Source organism: Oryzias melastigma, linkage group LG1 (assembly GCF_002922805.2).
Source record: "Oryzias melastigma strain HK-1 linkage group LG1, ASM292280v2, whole genome shotgun sequence".
In the NCBI taxonomy this organism is placed as follows: Eukaryota; Metazoa; Chordata; class Actinopteri; order Beloniformes; family Adrianichthyidae; genus Oryzias; species Oryzias melastigma.
This window is the reverse complement of record NC_050512.1, coordinates 3,854,375-3,875,482: the sequence shown is the minus strand read 5'-3', so window position 1 is coordinate 3,875,482 and position 21,108 is coordinate 3,854,375. Positions and strand designations below refer to the sequence as shown.

Here is a 21,108-nt window from a genome sequence, read left to right as displayed (position 1 = left end):
TTGTGTGATGGCATGCATATTAAAGGAAGAAAAGGTTAGTAACTTGTATTTTCTGACTCAATAATAGTGGCCGTACCTCCTTGTGTGGTTGGTACATTGACGGTGACGATCTTGCTGTTTGCAGGTAGGGGCAGCTTGGTGGTTAAAACCTTTCCACTGCTCGTGGTTCCTGTGATGTGCAGAGTGTGTCCACCAGATGTGGCCACGGCGGCCTCTGTGCCCGCTCCTACCCAAGCAAGCAGGAGGGATAAACATTAAAGCATTTTATTCTAGGAGATCTGTTGTTAAGGCAAAGGATGCAACCTATTTTTAATCATCTGAGATGGAAAATCTACGTCTGAGTAAATGTGATCTTTGGTCCATTATTATTATTTCCCAGGATTCCTTTATTAAAATAGCCTTAGCAGCTTTAGTCTTCTCCATGTAAAAACTATCATTGGCTTGTTCTTGTTTATAAGGCCTCAAAGCTTACGACAGGAAAAAAATAAAAAAGGCGTTCATTGATCTATTTGTCTACAAATGGATATATCAGAATGTAGAGGAGCAGGGAGTCTGTTGCCCGCTGAATGTTGCTTCTACATCAAAACTACAAGCTTTTTCAAACTCCATCTATTTTTATCTGATAATGATTAGCAATTATTTGAATAAAGATACTCAGAAATTTCTATTTGTGTGAATGCTTAGTAAGCATTCACATCGATTTCAGCCATCCTGGTATCAAAACATTCAGCTTGTTCAGGACATTACTGCTTGTATTTTTGGTGTTCATAAATGTTATAGTTTTAGAAATAATGAGCAAAATATGCCCCATAGGAAATGAATGAGGAAGTCGTCACATTTCAAAATTTTAAGTTGATTAGCAACAATCCTTTAAATATATTCATGGTTTATTTTGTCATCTTTTATAGTAATTTTCAAAAAATTTGGAGTTTACCCAAAATTTTAGCAACATGCTAACATTTTTGGCTAATTTGTTATCTGTTGGGGTTTTTTAGGCTAATTTAGAGTTTAGCTTCTGTTTTAGCAACAGGCTGAAGTTTTTTACTAATTTAGTTTACTGAAGAAACTTAGTCTATTTTGGAGTTAGGCTAGTATTTAAACAATGTGCTAGCTTTTCTTTGGTTAATTTGGCATCTAATGAGGTTTTTTATGGCAATTTAGAGCTTAGATTCTATTTTAGCAACATGCTAACATTTTTGGCTAATTTATTATCTACTGTATTTTTTAGGCTAATTTAAAGTTTAGCTTCTACATTAGCAACTGACTAACTTTTTTGACCAATTTAGTTTACTGAGGAATTTTAGGATATTTTGGAGTTTAGTTAATATTTAAGCAACGTGCTAGCTTTTTGGTAAATTTGGCATCTACTGAGGTTTTTTTTAGGTAAGGTGGAGCTTAGCTCATATTTAAGCAACATATTAAATATTTTTGAAAAATTGGCTGATATCAGGGATTTTTAAGAAATTTAACTACAAATTTTCAGAAATGTAGGTTAACTACAGCACTCTTTTGTAGTTCTTTAACAAAATGTCCAGTATTTTAGCAAATTTAACATCTTGCAAATAGTTTTTGCATTTTCAGCAAATCTTTTCAGCAATTAAAGTAAATTATGTCAATATTTTATGCAAAAGGCTTCAGGATCTTCAGCGACTGCTTTCAGCAAAAAGCATTTACTCTAGTATTATCGCAGGTAATGTAACTTTTCTAACTATTCTTTTTTTTAAGGTTAATTTTCTTTATCTATGTCCTCTATCATGAGAAAAATGTCACAAGAACATGTTAAAAACAGTTTTCATCAGAGTGGGTCTTTAATATGTTTTATTTTAAAGAAATTCTGTTTCTGAAACACTGTGAAATGTATCTTTCATCTGAATTTATTTGTCTTATTGTTGTGTTCTCCGCGGTACCTGTACTACTTTGGCCCTGCTTGACCCAAGTGGCAAATGACTGCTGGAAGTTCTTGTTCTGCTGGAATGTCACAGGAGTTCCGATCTTGGTCGACAGTACCACCTTGGCGTTGGGGGTGCCTTGGCCTGAAATTGAACCCAGGATGACTTTGGGCGTGGCTGCAGACAGTGAAGGAGTCCCTGTTGGCGTGGCCGTAACCAAACCGGGTTTCTGTTCGAGGCGCTTCTGAAACAGGAAACCACACATTCAACACAGAAATGAGCGAGAGTTCACAGTAAAGGTGAATATTTTAACAGTTAATGTTATTTGCTGCTAGCTACAACTATTAGTTCTTGTTTTCAGGAACTCAAAGTTACAGATTATGATCTAAATTGTGACATTTGTTTAATCACACTCACTTTGGCCTGTTCTGCTGCTTGGGCTTTCTCTCGTTCCACCCTGAAAAGTGATAACAGGCTTGAGATAAGCAAATAAAAACATGGTTAAAAATACATTAACAGGCATCAAAAACACCCAGCAATCTGTAAGAGACAGAACTGAGGATTTGTGTGATCTGAGGTCATTTCTTTAATCATAACTCTGTCAGAAAATGTAAAACAGCTTTAAAAATCACACATTGTATACTGAACAAAGCTGCTACACTCTCAGGAGTCAGTGTGTCACCCCATGATCCCCTTCGTCAGCACTTTGACATGTTCGTAGACTGTTCTGATACACAGCTATGAGATACACGTGTTCCCTCTGACCTTTCTGAGAAGGCTCGGATTTCCCACAGATCCAGCTCCTCTTCAGGCACCCAGGTTTCAATCACCACTGGTCCCGTCTGTTTGGTGGACTCTGGCTTTTTGGGCCGTAAGGCACTGGAGCGCAGACCTTTCCTTTGAGGGGTGTGCGTTTCTGAAGTTGGTTTTTAAGAGGATAAAATAAATCAATTAGCAAAATCATATCATTTTGACTGTTACGTTTGTTTTATTTTCTCCGGTTTACCTTTCGGAGTATCGGGCACCCCCAAAGGACAGATGATTTTGCGGATGCAGTACTCTGAGCGAATCCCGTAGGGTCCCACGTCACGGCGCTTTATGATTTCAGTGGTGGTGATTTCCGTCTCCGATTGTTCTGTAAAAGCAATAAAATACAATTATTGCAATCCTTTTAGCAGATTTTTCTTCTGACTTCCTCTCCTTGAATGAAGACAAAACTGTTGATATTTCAGACGGGACGAATCTACCTGTGCGAGTGGTACCAACAGCAGCGGACGGCTTGACGGCCATATCGTCCCATCTCAGACAGGCCCATAAAAGCCTCAGCATGAGGCTCACTCCAGCCAGAGACTTGACCGTCTGCAGCCGGTACCTGAGCAGCACATTTCAGTCAGAAACAGGGGAAAACATGAAAACCACTCACTAAGAGATTTCATCTGCCACCTGAGTGATAATTGCACAAACATTGTGGGCCTTTGAGGGGAAAAAAAAAAGATATACTGCTTTTGTGGGTTTTACTTCATACTTGTTTCCACAGACCCATAAGAAGTTTTAATACATCATTTCATGCAACAATCTGGATGTGGGAACAATATTACTGCTTGCTGCAAAACATGTGAAACAAAAACCTTCATTCACACGGTTCCAAAATCTCGTTAAGTTATTTTCGAATGAATTGATTGGCTGCAGTCCACCAGTGAATAATTATGGCAAGAAAGATGTAAATCCCTCCCAGCCAGGATTTGTGGTCTGACGATGGATGCTTGTGCTCTGACCTGGTCGCTTAAAACATTTAGAGTATTTACAAAAACAAAATCATTTGAGCCTGTGTAAGGTTTGGTATGTTTTCCCCTTCCCATGTGTAACCACGGGCGGGAAAGTATGCACTGGTTGCAGGGCTTGGTCAGTACACAGCGTGAACGTCATGACACCTCTCCGACCACCGGATGATTCACACTTGGCTTTAGGAGCTCTGAGGTCTCTGTGCGACACCGGTCTGGGATTGATCGCCGTACCTCGGGCCAAAGCCACAAATGACGGGGTGGGGGGTGGGGGGGCATAGCAACGGATCAACAATAAATCAGTGCAATGTGTGATGTCACATGACAAAACAAGGAGAGGATTTAAAGGTGGAAGATGACACAAATAGGCCTTCAACTGATCATTTATCAAGAAATGTTCCATATTTTAAAGTATTAATACTTATCAAATGTTGTGTTTGGAAAATTAGAGAATGACAGTTTTCTTTACAGTTTCTCTTACAGGTGCAACAGGGAAGTTTTTTTTTTTTTTTAACAGAAATGCTAATAAAGATGGTCATACCACAAGCTGTATAAACTTTGTAATATTGTGGGCTTGATGCTGAACAATCCTGGTAGTAACATACAATCAGGGCCTGAAAAACCTTCAGTGAAGGCCTAAAATTATCTAAAATAAAAGTATTTAAATCACAGATATTTTTTTAATAAATATAGATATAAACATTTGTCCAAAATATTTTTTAGATTGCTTAAACTGTTCTCTCAGCTTCTCTTACACTCCTACGTCACACGAAAGTTTCTAACCAATCAGATTTTAGCCCTCACTTGTTGCTAGGTCTGCCTTACAATCATCCAGTCAGTGCTTACGCTTTGACTACCGGTTTTGCCGGTGACTATCCATTAATAATAAAAAATAAAATAAAAAAAACACTGCTGATTAAATGCACTGATTTTGATTCAACCAATCAGAATTTGAGTTGGAGTCTCTGTAGCTTCATGACAATGGTAGATGACATAATCACCTCTGATTGGATGGTCAAAGGTTGCGCTACCAAAAGCTAACTTCTTCTGTTCTTCAGGCCGTAGGCAGTGACTGCACTTGATTTTTGTTTGAATTACTCACTGTTTTGCAATTAACAATATCTATTAATAGAGGAAGGCAGAGAAGTTGATTTAGTTGCAGATTTATTGCGTAAAACGTTTTTAAGATGGACTTCTCTGCAAAAATTGGACATCGTCAAAAAAGGCAGACTAGCGACCTTGTCTCAGGAGGGAAAAGGATTTGTCTGCAACTTTCAGCCTTCCGGCAGTTCTGTCTGGCCAGGTAACAGAATTTTGTGACATTGTTTAGCTACAAAGGGGCTAGTATGAGAACTTCCACGCCGCCACTGAACGCACCACAGCTGCTACAAAGGTATTAAGCTGCAGTGACTCATTTACGGCAGCTTCACTGCAAGGTTTCGGGAAATATCCTTTCCCAGACAAAAAACAGATCTCAAGACTATGAAAACCTAGTGTTTATCACCCTCATCGACCCCCAGAGATTTCAAGAGCACCAGAAAAAACTTCCCAGACGCACCCACAGAACTACGAAGAGCTCTTTGATTTGTCTCAGCTGAAACAACATTTTGCAGGGAAATCTCTCGCTGAACTCCTGGACTTCATTCATGGATGGAGTTCATCTTTAAATAAGTTGGATTTTCTGTAAATTAAACTTTTTTTCAAGTTTAATGAGACATCAATTGTGCTTTGATGCTTGTTGCAGCTGTTATTGCAGTGGGAGGAGAGTTTGTTTTTATAATACGTGCAATTATAATGAATTTGGTCGATTTAAATGATCCATTTATGATGGAATTGCTCCAAAAATTAAAATTCATATATGACAAGATGGTGTTAGAAACATAAAACAGTTCATATTAACAAGGATAGTCTTGGCAGAGGAAGACTAAACATCACTGATAGTTGATAGCAAGTAATAGAAGAATAAAATGTTACCATTTGTCTCTTCAACATGAAGTCATAAACATGTCAATAAACAACACTGCGACAGAGTGATATCAGCTCATTTCTGTCACTAATGGACAACAGAAAGAGAAGGTAGTGAACTCGCCTCCACGTGATGCCAAAAGTAGGTCTGGGGGAGGGGTAAGGCCAGATGTCCGGTGCAGGCTTGGCGTTGTAGCTAAATATGGGAACTTCCCGAAATCCTCCACGCCTCGCCAAAACCTTTAAGTCGTCGTGCGGCAGTACGAAAATACTCATCCGTTTGCTTTTGGTGACAAACTTGCAATATGAAGGAAGCGCTGTGTCCGAGCGCATCTTCTTGGTGCGGGAGAATTTGAGAAGACGCACCCGGCCCTTGGTGGACGAAGAGTCCTCGAGGCTCACGGTTACAGATGACACAGAGGTTTTCCCTCTTCCAGAGTCCGTCTGACTGACAAATGTGGAGAGGGTGGTTTTCTGCTGCGTCACGCTTTCACTCTGGTTGTGTCCCGACTGGCCGTCGAGCTCAGAGGAACAGATTTCCGTCAGAGTCGTTTTGCTCACGCTGGAGAGCGTGGACACCGCTCTTCTCTCAGTTGCTACAACAGGAAGCGCTGATTCTCCAAAGGCTCTCAGTTGCACCCTGGCCACCCTGGTTTCTGTGGAGACCACGGTCGTGGTGGTGGTAGAGGTAGTGGTTACCTCGGTGATGGTGGTTTTGAATGCCTCTGCCGACTCGCTGTTACTGTTCTCTTCAGCGAAGCCGTCACTCAAACTGGACTCCTCCGCTGAAAGAACCGGAGATGGAGCCATTCTGATGACCTTCAGCCCCATGACCCCAGGACTGTGTCTGGAATGAAAAGCTGAGGAGTTGTTCTGCAGCAGAGAGTCATCTCCATCCGTATCCGTGTTGTCCTCCAGCCTCGTCATCTTCAGTGAAGGTTTGTAATCCAGACTTGGCTCCTTTTCTTTGACCTCAGCACTGTCATTCTGTGAGGCCAGATCTCCATTCACCAAAGGCTTTGGCTCTGTGCTAACCTTCAGTGAGACCGCTAGTCTTTGATCGTCAACCTTGTCAATGCTGTTCATCTTGAAGTGAGCCGTGTTGGAGAGCACGCCGTTATTTGAGCTCATCAAAGAGTTACTATTTTCACAAGGCAGGCCGTCGTTACCGTTTACCTGAAGGGGAGCAGGAAGTGCATTGGACGTGTCGTCACCCATAGTTCTTTCGCACTTGGTGCTCTCCATAGTTTCTTGGGTCTCCTGTGACGATAAGCCATTTTTCTCTGTACCTGAATGCACAGAACTCAACATTTCTGCGTCTGGCTTCAAAGAAAAAGTGTTCTGACTATCTTTTTGGTCAAGGGTCTCTGAGAGCGTCCTTACAGAGTCAGACTCTGAGCTTTCCATCTGTTCATCCTTGGTTACATCTGATGCAACACAAGTTGCTTGCTGCTCTGAAGAGCAGTTCGTTAATCCAGGAGGAGTCTCCTGCAGACCAGAATGTTTCTCTGAACAGTTTGAAGCGGTTTCCTTTGGGCCCACTGTCCTTTCCACCAAGTCCTCCTCCACATCTTCAGAAGTGGAGGCGCTTTTGTTGTGTGGTGAATCAGAACCTTCACCTGTACCTGTAATGCAGCAATCTTTGGGAGTGTCCTCAGCAGCAGCAGGCAGACTGTTCGAGAGTTCATCTCGAATGTCTTCTTCTTTCTGTCCTGCTGCTTCTCCAGAACCAGGACTCGGTGTGGAGGGACTTTTCTCCTTTGCTTTCACAGATACCTCTGGAGGTGTCTGTGCAAGAGTGTGCGGCCTGAGGGGCGACCGCGGTCGAACTGGAGTGCTCAAACCTGCAGCAGAGCAGGACAAAAGTGGGGTAGAACTCTGCGGGATGGAGGCGGATACTTGTTGTCTTTGTTGTTCCTCAACCACACTCTGCCTCACTCTGCGTTCCAGCAGGCTGTCCAGTTTGGAAGTCTTCACCTTCTTTTTGTAGGCAACACGACTGAGGAAGCCCTTACTAACGTCAACGACGTCATAGTTGAAGGGGCGCTCAGAATCTTCTGCAGGCTCCTCTTTTAAAGAAGACTCATCGACATCTGCAAACAAAATGAAGATAGAATGTGAGTCACATTAGCCTTACATCTGACTTTACTCTTCAACAAGAAAAGAGGCAGAGCCCAAAATCAAGTTGTTCATGGACTGAATCCATATTTTCTTTAAAGTTCCCATCCATTGAAAGTCATGTTTTTGAGTTTATGAAAGAGAACAAATTTAGTAAGAAATCATTTTATTTTTGCCTCTCTGTGTATTTCTCTTTTTAAATTGTTGTCAATCAAACTGTTGCAAAGACCCTCTGTTTGAATAAATGGGCCGTTGTGATGTCACAATGCTCAAAGCTCTCATCTGCCTGATCGATAAATGTGTTTTTTTCTGCAAGGTTTGCGAAGCGAGGCTGGGCTTGCGCTGGGGTTGGAGGAACAACCCTCCATGGCGCTAAACGCCCCACCCCGAGTGGGGTCTCTCGCAGGGTGGTGTCTGTCGCCACGTGGAAGGGGTCACGGGAGGCCCTTCTTGCAGATCTCCCTAGCTGGCACCTAGCAGATGACTTAGAACTTTTACAGACGGGGGAATCTGATTGTTTAAAACAAAGCGCTCACGGCAGGTGCTGACGCAATGTGATTTCTGTCCAGTGCTCTGAAAGTTGCCCTTGAATTTCCGTGGAAACGCAGGTCATGAATAGGGCTGGGTATCAATAATATTTTACAGAAAAGATTCAATTCACCAGAGCCTGGATCAATGCAATTCAGATTTTTCGTTTTCTATTTTTTGATCCACTCAATTCAATTTGATTAAATTAAACTTTAAGTTTACACATTTAGACATATTTATTTAGAAATAGATTAATAATCTACTATATGTTTTGAATGTATTTATATTAATCTGATCCAGTTCACATACTGTAAATGTATGTAAATGTAAATGTTCCATAGATTCTCTAAAGGAGAATCTCTAACAAAAATGTTGAGAACATTGAAAACATTGTTCTGCTTCTCCTGGAGGGCGTTTCAGTTTGGCCACTAGGTGGCGATTGCGCTATAGCATTACGCCTTATTCCAGAAGAAGAAGACAGTATGAGCAAAAAACAATGCTTTAGACCACAAATAGTTACTTTAAAAATATTTATTTAAAGATCAACATGAAAAATGTCTTTTTAAGACATTTAGGGTCAGTAAAGTAGGGTTTGTGAGTTTTTGGTTAAAAATGTCATAATCATAATTAAAACACTACTGGGAAAGTTTTTTTTTATTTTATTTTTTTACTAATTGGTGTATCTCAGTGTTGGGCACCTTGTCCTTCAATTGGTTGGACAAGGTTCAGTCTTTGTGCCCTTATGTAAGACACCTGCCCCCACACTGCCCCCAGAAAGAACAAAAGCAATCAATGTCTCAGTTTGAATAAAAGATTCTGCTAAATGCTATATAGTGTAATTAGACTATGAATTGATAAAAAATATGACATCTCTGATGTTAAAATTTCTCTTTCTTTCTTTCAATGTTTAGCCTTTTTTGCATGAACATGAAATACTGTATACCTGTGAGTTCTGCACCCACCCTCCTCTAATGCTGTACCTTGCTCCTCTGGAGGTGAGTCGGTGGGATCCACTTCCATCTTTGCAGGAGATTCTTCTACCGACAACTGCTCCTCCTTCCTCGGTTTGTCATCCTCCTCTTTTTTTCCCTCCACCATCTTTTCAGCCGACTCCACCTCTTCTCCAAGCCGTTCGGAAAGATTGAAGTTTTGATCTTTTGTTTTGCTGCTCAAGGTATCGCAAACTTCTGGTTCAACCACACTGGGCTGCCGGCTCAAGTCCAACAGGGTACACTTTTTGCCAAGCTTTGCATCTTTGAGAAGAGAATAAAAAAACAAGGCTTTATTTCTAAAGTTAAATAAAAAAGTAGAACTAATCTATCTCTGTTTATGAACAAAAAATGTCGGAAATCAACTAAAAGTGTGGAGACCATTACTAATTTAAGCTAAACCACTGCATCAGAGAACATGAAGAACTCTGGTCCAAACCTTCTATTTCTTTGCGGTAGTTTGGGTTGGTGTTTCCGGGAAGCCTGGGGACAAACCGCGGCACATAAGTCTTGCTCATCCAACTCCAGCCCCCATAACCGGTAACACGGTACTCCTCTCCTTTCTGCTTCCACACCTTCATTTACAACATGAAACGGAAGGAAAACATGAATTACTAACATCATAGAAAAATGAAATCCATCTTTACTTATAAAGCACTTTAACACAATTAAAAAGCAAACAAAGTGTTGCACATTAAAACTGTTAAAGAAACAAATTTAGTGAATAAGTAAGAACAGAAACATAATAAAAAAAGATAATTTGAAGGTAAACACATAAAATATAGTGAAAGTAAGAAGAAAACAAAGCAAATGCTTGGCTATAAAAATTAGTCTTAAGTCGAGTTTTAAAAATGAAGACTAAAGCATAGCGGAAAAGCTTGGGAGCACAGATAGAAAAGGCTCGTTCAGCCCCACACTTCCTGTTGATCAGCTGATCAGCTGACCTGAGACACGGGTTGGAGTGTTGGGGTAACGTGCTACAAAGTAACTAATTACTGTCATTTAATTACTTTTGTCAGCAGTGGAGGAATGTAACAAATTACAGTTCAAATTTCAGTAATTAAACTACAATTACTAGACTATAGACTTTCTCTGGGTTTTTCCTTTGCTCTACATTGTGATATCACTGGACCTATTTTACTGGCGTAATTACATAAACACTTCTATGAACTATCAAAGCAGATTTACACTGGTCCGTCTATGGAGCTAAATTGGGGCCACTATTATTTGAAACCCAAATAAAATAAATTGAAAAAAATATTGATGTTTGCCCAAAAAAAAAGTAAAACAACTTTTTGCATAAATACAACAAATATTTTCAGCTTCAAATGTTCAATTTTTAACTTTTAACTCTTCTTTTTAGCTTCGAACATGAAAATTTCAGTTTCAAAACTTTTGGCCCCGTTGTGGCGTGTTGGGGTGGGACTAACATGAAGGTCCAATCAAAATCAATGAGGGTGGCAACTTCAGTCCTGGTGCATTCACTGACTCTGAGAACTGTGATAATAACAGTCAGAAAATGTCTGTATTGTCTGTACTATCATAGTCTGAAGTCTTCCCAAGACGGGTGTAAAAAGCAGAGTTTTATCGCGTACAAACCACGCATCCAAAACGCTGTTCTAGTCCGTTTAAAGCGCCATTTTGTTGTGTTACATACAGACATCGAAAACGTCCTTATGCTTGGGTAAAATGGCTAGAACAAAGTTAGAGCTCCAGTTATCTCCTGTAGCCTAATGGCTAGAACGTTTGCAATTTAACTTTTTCTCATGCAGAAAATGTAAACACAGCAGTTTCTTCATGTTTGCTATCGTTTTTCTCTTATACTGACTTTTAGCAACATTATTATTTTGATTGTATTCAGTGTTTCTCTTTTGCTCTTCCTCTTCTTTTTCTTTTCTCCAAATTCCTCAAGGAGTTCTATTTCCAGTCCGTTGACGTGTCAATTTTGCGGTAAGAAGCCATAGAAATGGGAAACAGGACTGGGTTTCAAAATAAAGACTTCTGTTGTATTTTAAAAACAAACATTTTGTTTAGAATTTAAGGAGACATTCCTACGTGATTAGGCACCCCGGATAACACCATCGTCCATTTTCACCATGGATGACATCATTAAACATGGATTTTACAAGAACTCTGAGGAAAGAGAGAGCTGATAGCTAAAGTTTCGTATGTTGATGGCATGGGGGTGGTAAAACAAAATAAAGGACAAACCACTCATCCGGGAACTAGAGGGGAGGACACAAAGATGCAACGGAGACAACATAACAGATGGACTCCCCATGCAACACAAGTGAGATGCACCGCAGACGGACCAGTGTTTAACTGGGCTTAGCTGATAACAGAATCAGAATTCCCAACAATAAGAGCTCAGAATATAAGTGACCAACCTGGTGTTTAATTGGGAAGGTGTACTTGACCCAGGTAGCCTGCTGCAGCGTCTCCTCGTCCTCCAGCTTCTTTTCTCTCTTCTTGATCTTTTCCTTTTCCTCTCGCTCCATGGAAGTCATGCGGTTTAACCTGAAGGGTTTTGAAATGACAAAGGCGAATTTATTACAAAATGATTTAAAAGCTGGTGAAGATGTCTATTTTCTGTAAAGGACAATAAAGCTTCAAATGAGATATTAAAAGCACACTTTATTGACTGCTTTTTTAAAGCACAATTAGTGAAATAGCTTCGAACTAGCTTCACTAAAACACTAATATAGAAGTGTTTTCTGCAGGGGTGTTTTTTTCTGAATCTCGTCTTTACACAGTCAGCCACAAACTCTGAGCTTAACTTCTCGGATGGAATTTGGACAATTATTTCTTTAAGGCGACGTTCTGGCCCTAAAGCAGAGGTAGAGGCTGACGTGGGTGGTACCGCTCATGGAGCCACAGTCCAAATATTATGGCTCACAGGATTGGTGGCTCTTTTGATCTAACCTGCTTATGGTCTCTCCAGTAAGAATGTTCAGTGTGTAAACTGGCTTTGAAATGAAATCTCAGCCTCGGCGCAGAGAGAACATACGTGACTTGTTGGATAATCTACCTGGTGTGGCCCAGTGAGTCTTTCCAGACAGGCAGCATAGCCACAGGTTTGATGGCACACTCCAGGATGGCCAGAGCCAGGGCAAACTCTCTGGCCTTACTGCACATCTGGACCGCTTTGATCCAATTGGTCCTGCAAGAAAAGAAATGAAATTTCACATATTTCTGTTCCTTAATGTCACCCTTTCATTTATTCAGAAAATATTTAGCCTCGTTATGATTTGATTTTATTCAAGAACAGAATACAACTGTTCTGTTTTTTTAACCGTCTTCCTTTGCTTTTGTTGAGGCTCCAGCTCGACACACAGACACTGATCGCTTCAACTTATGTTGGGGTACAGATTTAAATGTTTACAATTGAGGGAGTCAATCTTCTTTGCTGCTCGTCTTTCAGATCTCCCTGCTATTTAATAGAGGTGTGTATTGACAAGGGTCTGGCGATACAATATGTATCACGATACATGTCTCACGATAACCGATATCCTGAGACTTTTAACTTTTTTTAAGAGTATGACTACATGAATATTAAAATGTCTTTATTGTAATAAATTGGTAAAATTAATTTTATTTAATGATCCCAACATTAGAGACTGCAACTGTATCTCATGTAAAAGTTGATTTTACCCACAAGTGTGCTGAGGTGCCAACTATAAGTCTGAGGTTTAGGTGGAAAACAGAAGTAAGACGCTAAAGGACGCTCATAATAATTGAATATCGTCATATCCATATTTAAATCGATACAAGTTTTGAAAAGTGAAATATCATGATATATCACCTGATCGATTTCCCCCTATTTACCACTGAAGATTACCAGGATTAGGGGAGTTTTACCAAAAAGAAACTTTGAGAGGTAATGAAGAAGAAGCAAATCCACAAATTCAAATCCCAAAGAAATGCACAAATCAACAATTATTAACGCACAAATGGGGGTGATACTGTTTTCGCTCCGTACCATACAGACACCAACCTTGTATAAGAAAGTTATAAAGTGGTTCTGAGGTTAGGACAAGCTTTCCCAGATAATCTGCTTTTTATTTTGCACCTTATTTTCACATGGCAACAAACACTTTTACTATGCTTTAACATATGAATTACAAAAAAACACAGTAAATATGTGGCTTGGTCCCTGTGGTAATTTTTTTCAGATGCTTTTAACTCTTAAAAAGTTACGATGACAACAAGATAGGAACAAACAAGTCACTGAGCACCCAGAAAATAACATACACAACGGACAAAAGCATAAAAAAGGGAAAGAGAAAAAAAAATCTGGCAAAGAGCGAGAGTAGACACACAATACTGTGGGAATTTTGGGAATGTAGAATTAGATTTCTGCACAAACATTTACAGCTCTGATGTTGACTGGCTAAAACGTTGTTACTAAACCCTTTCTTCCTGTATTTCCTAATGATTTCCAACCAAAAGATCAGTATACTGAGGTGGAAATACTGATAAGAGGGATGGTTCTTTATGTTGAGTAAATTAAAGTAAGGATACTTTAGAACAAGTAACATTTTTTTAGTGTGTCAAACTCAATCGCACAGGGGCCCAAAATCCAAAACACACCTTAGGTCGCGGGGTAAACAGGATAAACATTTATTGAACACTCTAAAACTACATTTTTAAAACTTTAAAACCGTAACTTTTTAACATAAATATGAACTAGATATATAGCATTATCAAAAAGCTGCAGAATGCCAATTTTTAAAACTTTAAAACCATAACTTTGTAACCTAATTATGATTAATAAAAAGGCAGGAATATTATTCTAGAATAAATCAACTTAAACCTTAAATAACTTTCAATATTTTACTCTCCATAAAAATATTTTTTGTCAAAATTATACAAGTTAAAAATAAGTGCAAGATAACATCGGGTCATTAATAACAACAAAATAAAATGATCTGGAGGGCCGGATTCGGCCCCCGGGCCTCGACTTTGACACATGAGCTTTACAACATGTTTGTAAGTCATTCTCTCAGATACAGCAGATGTTGCGGTTAAAAGGAGAACCTGGTGCAGGCTGCAAACCTTTGCTTGCCGTTAGTTTCAGCGGCCAAACACAGCACCCCTCAGCGTGGATGTATACCTGTGTGAGGTCCAGTTGGGGTGCATGAAGGGTGTTGGAACGTTGTTCTCCAGCTGGATGATGGTGAGTCTTAAGGTGGAGATGGTCAGAACTTTGGAGCCGTGAATGGACCCGTTCCACTTGAACTCCCCTGCAGGAGTCATGCAGAACTTGTGGGAAAGATGTCGTCTCTTGTCGTGGTCCTAATAGAAAAACAGGAAAGTCAGTTTGACATGAATCTAAGGATGGCTTTGTTCACTAAGTTCTCATGCACTGTGTGTTTGGTCTGAGTGTTAACCCTGCTCACCTCTCTGTGCTGGTGCTTGTTGAGGGCCAGAGCATTGGAGCTGTACTGGTTGTGATACACGCGGTACTTGCCCTCCTGACCCAGCTTGAAGTACTGGGGCAGGCTGCCCTTCATCACCACATCTTTGCGCATGCTGACGCGGGTGATGTCCCCTTGAGCATTCACTACCAGAACCTACAGATGTGATCAGAGAGTCAGACGTGGACGGAATGCAATAAATTATGAAGAAAAACATGATTCCAAAACATTCATGAATCTTCGATGTGTATTTTGTGAATTAACGAAAATTGAAGGGGAATGACTGACTGGAGCTTAAAGAAAGTGGTAATGAGAAAAAAACGAATTAAAAAATATAACAAAAACTCAGTAATAAAAATTAAATAAAGTAAAAAAGTGATTAACATAAGTACAAAAAAAGCTAATAAATAAAATGTATCTTTCCTTTTTATGAAATCATATTGATGACTTTAACCCTCAAATTTTTTTTTTACATTTTTTTTAATAGTTTTGACAGATCCCAAGTGACCCAAGAATATTATTATCAATAACTATCTCTAAAAACATTGCTCCATATACTTCTTGTTTTTGCAACATAACAAATCTTCATGGATGGATAAGTAGGAGGATTTTTTTTCACAGTTTACTTCTGGTCCTCACCTCCTTCCCTTCCTTGAAACCTCTGTTAGCTTCATGAACAGCAGCTGCAACCTGTTGGTTTTTCATTTGGCTCAGTTTGCTGTCTGGGTTCCTCAGTCGGGTCACCATGCGGGTTGCTGAACACTTCTTACTGCTGATCCCGGAGGTTTCACTGTTGACCGAGTCTTTACCGTCTCCTATAAAAACAGGGACTACCTCAGTGCAGAACGCACATCAGTCAGTGGAAGGCTTTTAAACCCTTTAAACTTTGAGACAAACATATTTTTTAAAATAAGTTTGTAATTGTGACAATAATCAAAAGGAGATGAGACTACATAAGAGTACCTGCATCATCAAAGCTTGCCAGAGATGACTGGGAGGACCTGTCGGCCAAGTCTGGGGGTTCAGGACCCCTGGGGGGCACGCCAGCTCCAATGCTGCTGTTGCTGTTCTCCTCAGCGGGTTGGGAAGGCTGGGAGGACTGGCTCAGACTGGGAACGCTGTCCTCAGAGGGAGGGACGGGATTTGATGAAGAGTTTTCTGTCGTACAAACAGAAAAACGTTAAGATTCCAGAGAAAAGTGCAAAGTTACATTAAATATTTGATATTCGATAAATCAGGCAAGACCTCTCAGCTAAAGATAAAAACTTTAGAAGTGTCTCTGCATGAAAGATAGGGTGAAGCCACATGAAGAAAAAAGTTCAAGTAAGGTTGTGGCTCCCTCTGCTGGCTAGTCTGATGAAGTGCATGCTCTGACAGTTGACTTCACTCTTTTTTGTTTTTGCATATTTCACAAAACATACTAAAAAAATTCTAATAGAACAAAACTCTTAGTTTTAAATGTTGACATAAAATAGTTCCTTTGTTTCAGATGCCGACGTCATTTGATTTAAGTTGTTCTAATGCCAGAAACAAATGAAGGAAAGAAGCTGCATGATTCATTAAAGGTTTAATAAACTATCATCTTAATTGTCTTTATTTTAATTAACATATAGCCTAAACACTTCAAATCAGATCTAATGCATCTGTCCACAGAGGCTTGTGTTTACCTTTGATGCTGTTAGACACCTCCATTTGGGGATAGCCATCAGACTGAGCCTCTGGAGAGGAAGCCGCGAGCTTTGGAGACACGGCCGGCTGACAGGAGTTGTTGGTTGGAGAGGACATTTCAGGAAGCTTAGCTTCATTTGAGATGCCACTGTCAACGCTGCCCTCATGGCCAGTGGGAGAACCTTCAGGAGCTGCAGAGAAACGAGAGTGAATGTGGAGTAAAATGCACAGAAGAAATCAAAGTAGGATCAAAAGATTAGATCAAAGCGAAACATTCATTAAAAACATATTTAAACCACATGTTTCATATTCAGTTAGAAATTATAATTCAGAAATTTGTCCTCGAGTATTATTGAAGCACCATCAGTGCCAACACTTGTCCTTTTTTTGAAAACTAGACAAAGAAATAATAAATAACAGAAGAATGTTTTCTATTTTGTTATCATTTTATGACATATAAACACAACTACCTTCCATTTTGACATCACATATTTCTTCCAGTGACGGCTCTTCCTTCATCTGCGTCTCCTCCCTCTTCACGCTGTTCATCTTTCCCTCCTGCTGCTCCTCCTGGTCCAGACCAGCTTCGTCCTCCTCTTTCTTTCCCTCTTCCTCCTTTTTCTCCCTCTCCAAGAATGCTCTCTGGGCCTCCTCAGCAGCCCGTCTCTTCACCTCCTCCAGCTCCTCCTCCTTCTTGGCCCGCAGTCGCTCCACGATCTCCTCTATATAAACATGAAAGATGGGAGCAAAGTAGGTTACAAAACAGAAAGAGCAACATACATTTACAGATATTTACAGAAAATAGGTGTTAAAAAGAAGATCTCTTTTATGCCCAAAAAATGGTTATTGGATATAAATCATCCCAACCAAAAAATAATGTTTATTTAAAAGAAAATATCAAAACAAACATAGCAAATCATGCAAAATGTTTTGCAAAAATGTAATAAAAAAATCCAACTTTGGAATCAATAACGTTATTTATGTCTTTAGTATGATGATAAATCACAAAAATGAAAAAACATAAATTAAGTTTTTGATTTTATTTTGTTACAAATAATTCTTACTAATTCATAAAGTTTCTAAAGTTAGATTTACTTTGGAGAAATACTAAAGCACAGTGGAGTTAAAAGCACAACGTTGATGGTAAGATACCTCAGTAGGGGTATAAGTTTGCTTTTTCCTACTCCTGTATAAGCAATAAATCAAACTCTACTTGACGTTAGCTTATAATCATTATATTTAATGAATCTAATGTGACTTAAGTGTGTACGATGACTGAAAAATCTCTATTAACAGAGAGGAATAATTAGTTAGTCTTACATTTATGTGATTTTTCTTTGTTTTTTTTGTATATACTGTAGTAATCCATGACATTATTTCTGTAATGAGTTTGATATATGTGTGTGACTTTGTTATGTTGTCAACAATCAATGCTTGAAATAAACAAACAAATCAAATCAAATTAGATAAAGCATACAAAACAGTGTAGGGGAATACTTTTGCCTAATTTTTTTACAATAAAAATCAAATGTTATTTTCTAAGAAAGAAAATGTCTGGGGATTTTTGTTATCATTTAAATTCCCACTCCAATCATCGATAAAATATAGTTGGAGTGCAACCTTTATCTCTAAAAGAGCCATTTGGTCCAGTTTCTTACTGACCAAATCCCAGAATGAGCTACAAAGTCTCACAATTCATATTTAGAAAAAAAACTTCATGTTTTTGTGGCCATGAAACCGTTTATCCTAAAAATTAAGATTTGAAATATTTACAATAAATGAAGTATAACAAGGTTATTTTTTTCTTCAGATAACAATTTTGACTTATTTACTTTCGACAGCACCACAATCAAATTCCTTTCAAAATAAAATCCACCCTATGTCAAATAAGATTCCCTTGTTGAAGCAAATTTACTTGAAATAAAAATGCAAAAATCAAAGTGAAGTCAAGCATGATGTTTCAGTAGATTCAACGTTTTACCACTGTTCATCTGACATGTTAAAATCTAAACATAAATGGTAAAACATAACACAACATAGACTGTTAGATTCAGCAAATCCCACTTGAGCCGCAGGAGTTTTCTTAAGTGGAAAAACAAAAACGGATTTTACCATTTGCGACAGCGAGGAAACTTTTGTTGTTGCCCCGGGCCTTGTTGGTTAAGTCCTCGGTGACATCCATGTGAGAGTTCACTTCATCCCGTATCTCCTCCAGTGCAGCGTACAGGTCAGCCTCCCAGTATTCCTTATCCAAGCGGTCAATCAGCTCAGCAAGCTGGACCTAGAAGGACATGGTTTACAGAACGGGACATGACTACTGCACAAATCCTCATCGTGTCTGTGTTGGGACCATATCAAAATAAAATGAAACCATGAAAATATGAAAAGACGCATTTCTTTTCTGTAAGTAAATCCATAGGTACAAAAGCAGCTTCAGAAAGCACTTCAAACTGTTTGAGCCTTAAGGCATTGTTGCTATGAAGTCCCAGAAATGGCAGCAGAAAAACAAGTACTGTTACCAAAGAAAAGATTTGAGATCTTTTTTTTTTTTTTTTTAAATTCTGGTTAGAAATGTAACTTTGATTCAAAATCAAAAGTACCATCTGTAACAACACAAATCCCTGTCAACACTGCAGCTTTTTTTGCACACTTTAGCCTAGCTTCCACTTAGCGGTTTGTTTTTACGGTGTAGACCGCTAGCTTGTCATTGTAATGCTACGACTAGAAAAGCAACAACAATGGAGGTCATCCAGAAACTCGTCTTTTTCTTGCTTTATTTTTTGTACATTGTGTATAACAGGAATTTAATCTTGTTTAAAAGAAGATTGCGGGTGAATATGAAGAATACCACTGCAAAGAGGAGAATGGAAACACTAGCTTAGCGCTATATTGGTGTTTTCTGCTGTCGTCATCACTTTCTACCAATTAACCGATGGCAACAATAACTCCGCTCCAACCGTCCCATTCTTTTTTTCTATGGACCTACAACGGTTGGGGGCCCACAAGAGGTACGGGTCGGAACTATTTAATGGGTCCATTTTACAATGGAAAGGATCAAAATACTGGCTTGAACCGGACCGTACCGGACTACTCAGTGAAAACGAGGCTTTAGCCCAAAGTTTTTTGCTCAAATGGGATCCCGGTCCGCAGATACATTTCCAATATTTTTACATGTTGTAAAGTAAAAGACTGGAAACCCACTTGTCCAGACCAGGTCTGCTTAATTTGGTCCGGATCGAGTCCTGAATCTTTGGTCTGCATTCAAGAATGGCATCTACTGGACATTTCGGTTTCAAGCCAAAGCTTATAAACAAAACCATGTGACTAAAGATCTCTTCAGTTATTGGCCAGGAATTACAAGGGCGGGGCAAAGCAATGAGAAAAAAGAATAAAAGAAGTGCTACGTCTTAACTCTCGTCGGGATAGTTCACTTATTCAAGCTTTATATGTCACTGAACAATTTTCAACATCAGCTACAACATTTTTTACTGCTACTTTGGTACGGCGGAGGTGGTTACTGAGGAGATGGCGGCTAAGAAAGTACACCGATACGTGTTCATGACATATAGGTTGTCGGGAAAACAGTGAAAAAGAAATGCGTATCACGTTAAAAGTAGTTTTAACAAGAATCCATTTATACAACCACATTTCAATGAGTTAGTGTGTCTCATTGTTCTCTGTTTACATCCCATAATGATGACCAACTATGGTGGCCGTTTTGGTCCAGTTGTTCCACTCCGAGCACAGAGTCTATTCAGACTGAGCAAACCAGAGCTCAGTACGATTGGAAGTAAATGGAGACCACCTCGAAAGAAGGGTCAGAGAGCGGTTCCTGGTCCTGGATCATGGTCCAGTTGTGTGTATTCAGACTGAAAATTTGTTCTGGATTATCGAAGGAAATGAACTCCGGTCAACTTTAAGCAAACCAAATGTGTCCAGTCTGAATACACCCTTAAATTATTGTCTCTGGAAAAAGTAAATAACTTTTATGTGGTGGGAGTGTTTACTCAGAAAGACGTGTTATATAATTTATATAAACACACGCTGCTTTCAACATGACATCTTTTTAAAGGCAGAGGTTTTAATTGCACCACTTACTGCAAACAGAAAGTATTTTAATAACAGAAGAAATGACTACCAAATGTATATGTCTTTACTTTCTTGAGCTACGTTTATTTATGCAAACATCTACCTTTGTGCTGTAGTACCAGATGGATTTTCCCTCCTGCTCATCATCCTCCTCACTGTGGAGAAAACAAAGGAAAGAGATCAATAACCAGAGGCCAACCAAAAAGAACACTTTTCCCCAACTTCCAGCTCATTAATCTATTTTTTAAGCTGCAACCTATAGTTGAAATAGTTTAGATATTTTACATTGAGAGGGTGGAATCGGTCATAAATGCCTTTTTGCATCCGGTATAGTAGTTAAACATTGATTTGTCTGAACACTGCGCCCTTAGCTGTGATAGCTCAGACACCACCAGCCCTAAAAACTCTGATAAAACTGAAGATCTACTAATGAACCATAAAGCAAAGAGTAAACGAACACAGAAAGAAAAATTTGATTCCTTGTCACTGGTGAGGATTAAACACAAAATCTTTAACATACTGTAACTTTTCAACCATTAACATGATCATTTCAGCAGATTCTGAAGGAGAAAAGCCGCTTTTAAACTGCTGCTTTTCTCCTTCAGAATCTGCTCAAATTATCGTGTTAATGGTTGAAAAGTTATATTAAATCAAAGAACATAAA

General features: G+C 39.2%; 1 protein-coding gene across 1 annotated transcript in view; it reads right to left on the bottom strand.

The window, feature by feature from the left end:
- The window catches only part of LOC112137334 (nucleosome-remodeling factor subunit BPTF), a 50,443-nt gene that overhangs the window by 22,183 nt on the left and 7,152 nt on the right, over positions 1-21,108 (bottom strand). Inside the window, exons 3-21 of the mRNA XM_024259590.2 lie at positions 20,548-20,599; positions 18,468-18,636; positions 16,826-17,077; positions 16,355-16,546; positions 15,651-15,845; positions 15,327-15,502; positions 14,670-14,843; positions 14,384-14,565; positions 12,299-12,430; positions 11,658-11,787; positions 9,710-9,845; positions 9,262-9,534; positions 5,760-7,728; positions 3,137-3,261; positions 2,896-3,024; positions 2,655-2,805; positions 2,307-2,346; positions 1,908-2,133; positions 77-226 (exon numbers count right to left, since the gene is read on the bottom strand). Coding sequence (XP_024115358.1) covers positions 77-226; positions 1,908-2,133; positions 2,307-2,346; positions 2,655-2,805; positions 2,896-3,024; positions 3,137-3,261; positions 5,760-7,728; positions 9,262-9,534; positions 9,710-9,845; positions 11,658-11,787; positions 12,299-12,430; positions 14,384-14,565; positions 14,670-14,843; positions 15,327-15,502; positions 15,651-15,845; positions 16,355-16,546; positions 16,826-17,077; positions 18,468-18,636; positions 20,548-20,599 — 4,853 coding nt within the window. The remainder of the gene's footprint in view (positions 1-76; positions 227-1,907; positions 2,134-2,306; positions 2,347-2,654; positions 2,806-2,895; positions 3,025-3,136; positions 3,262-5,759; positions 7,729-9,261; positions 9,535-9,709; positions 9,846-11,657; positions 11,788-12,298; positions 12,431-14,383; positions 14,566-14,669; positions 14,844-15,326; positions 15,503-15,650; positions 15,846-16,354; positions 16,547-16,825; positions 17,078-18,467; positions 18,637-20,547; positions 20,600-21,108) is intronic.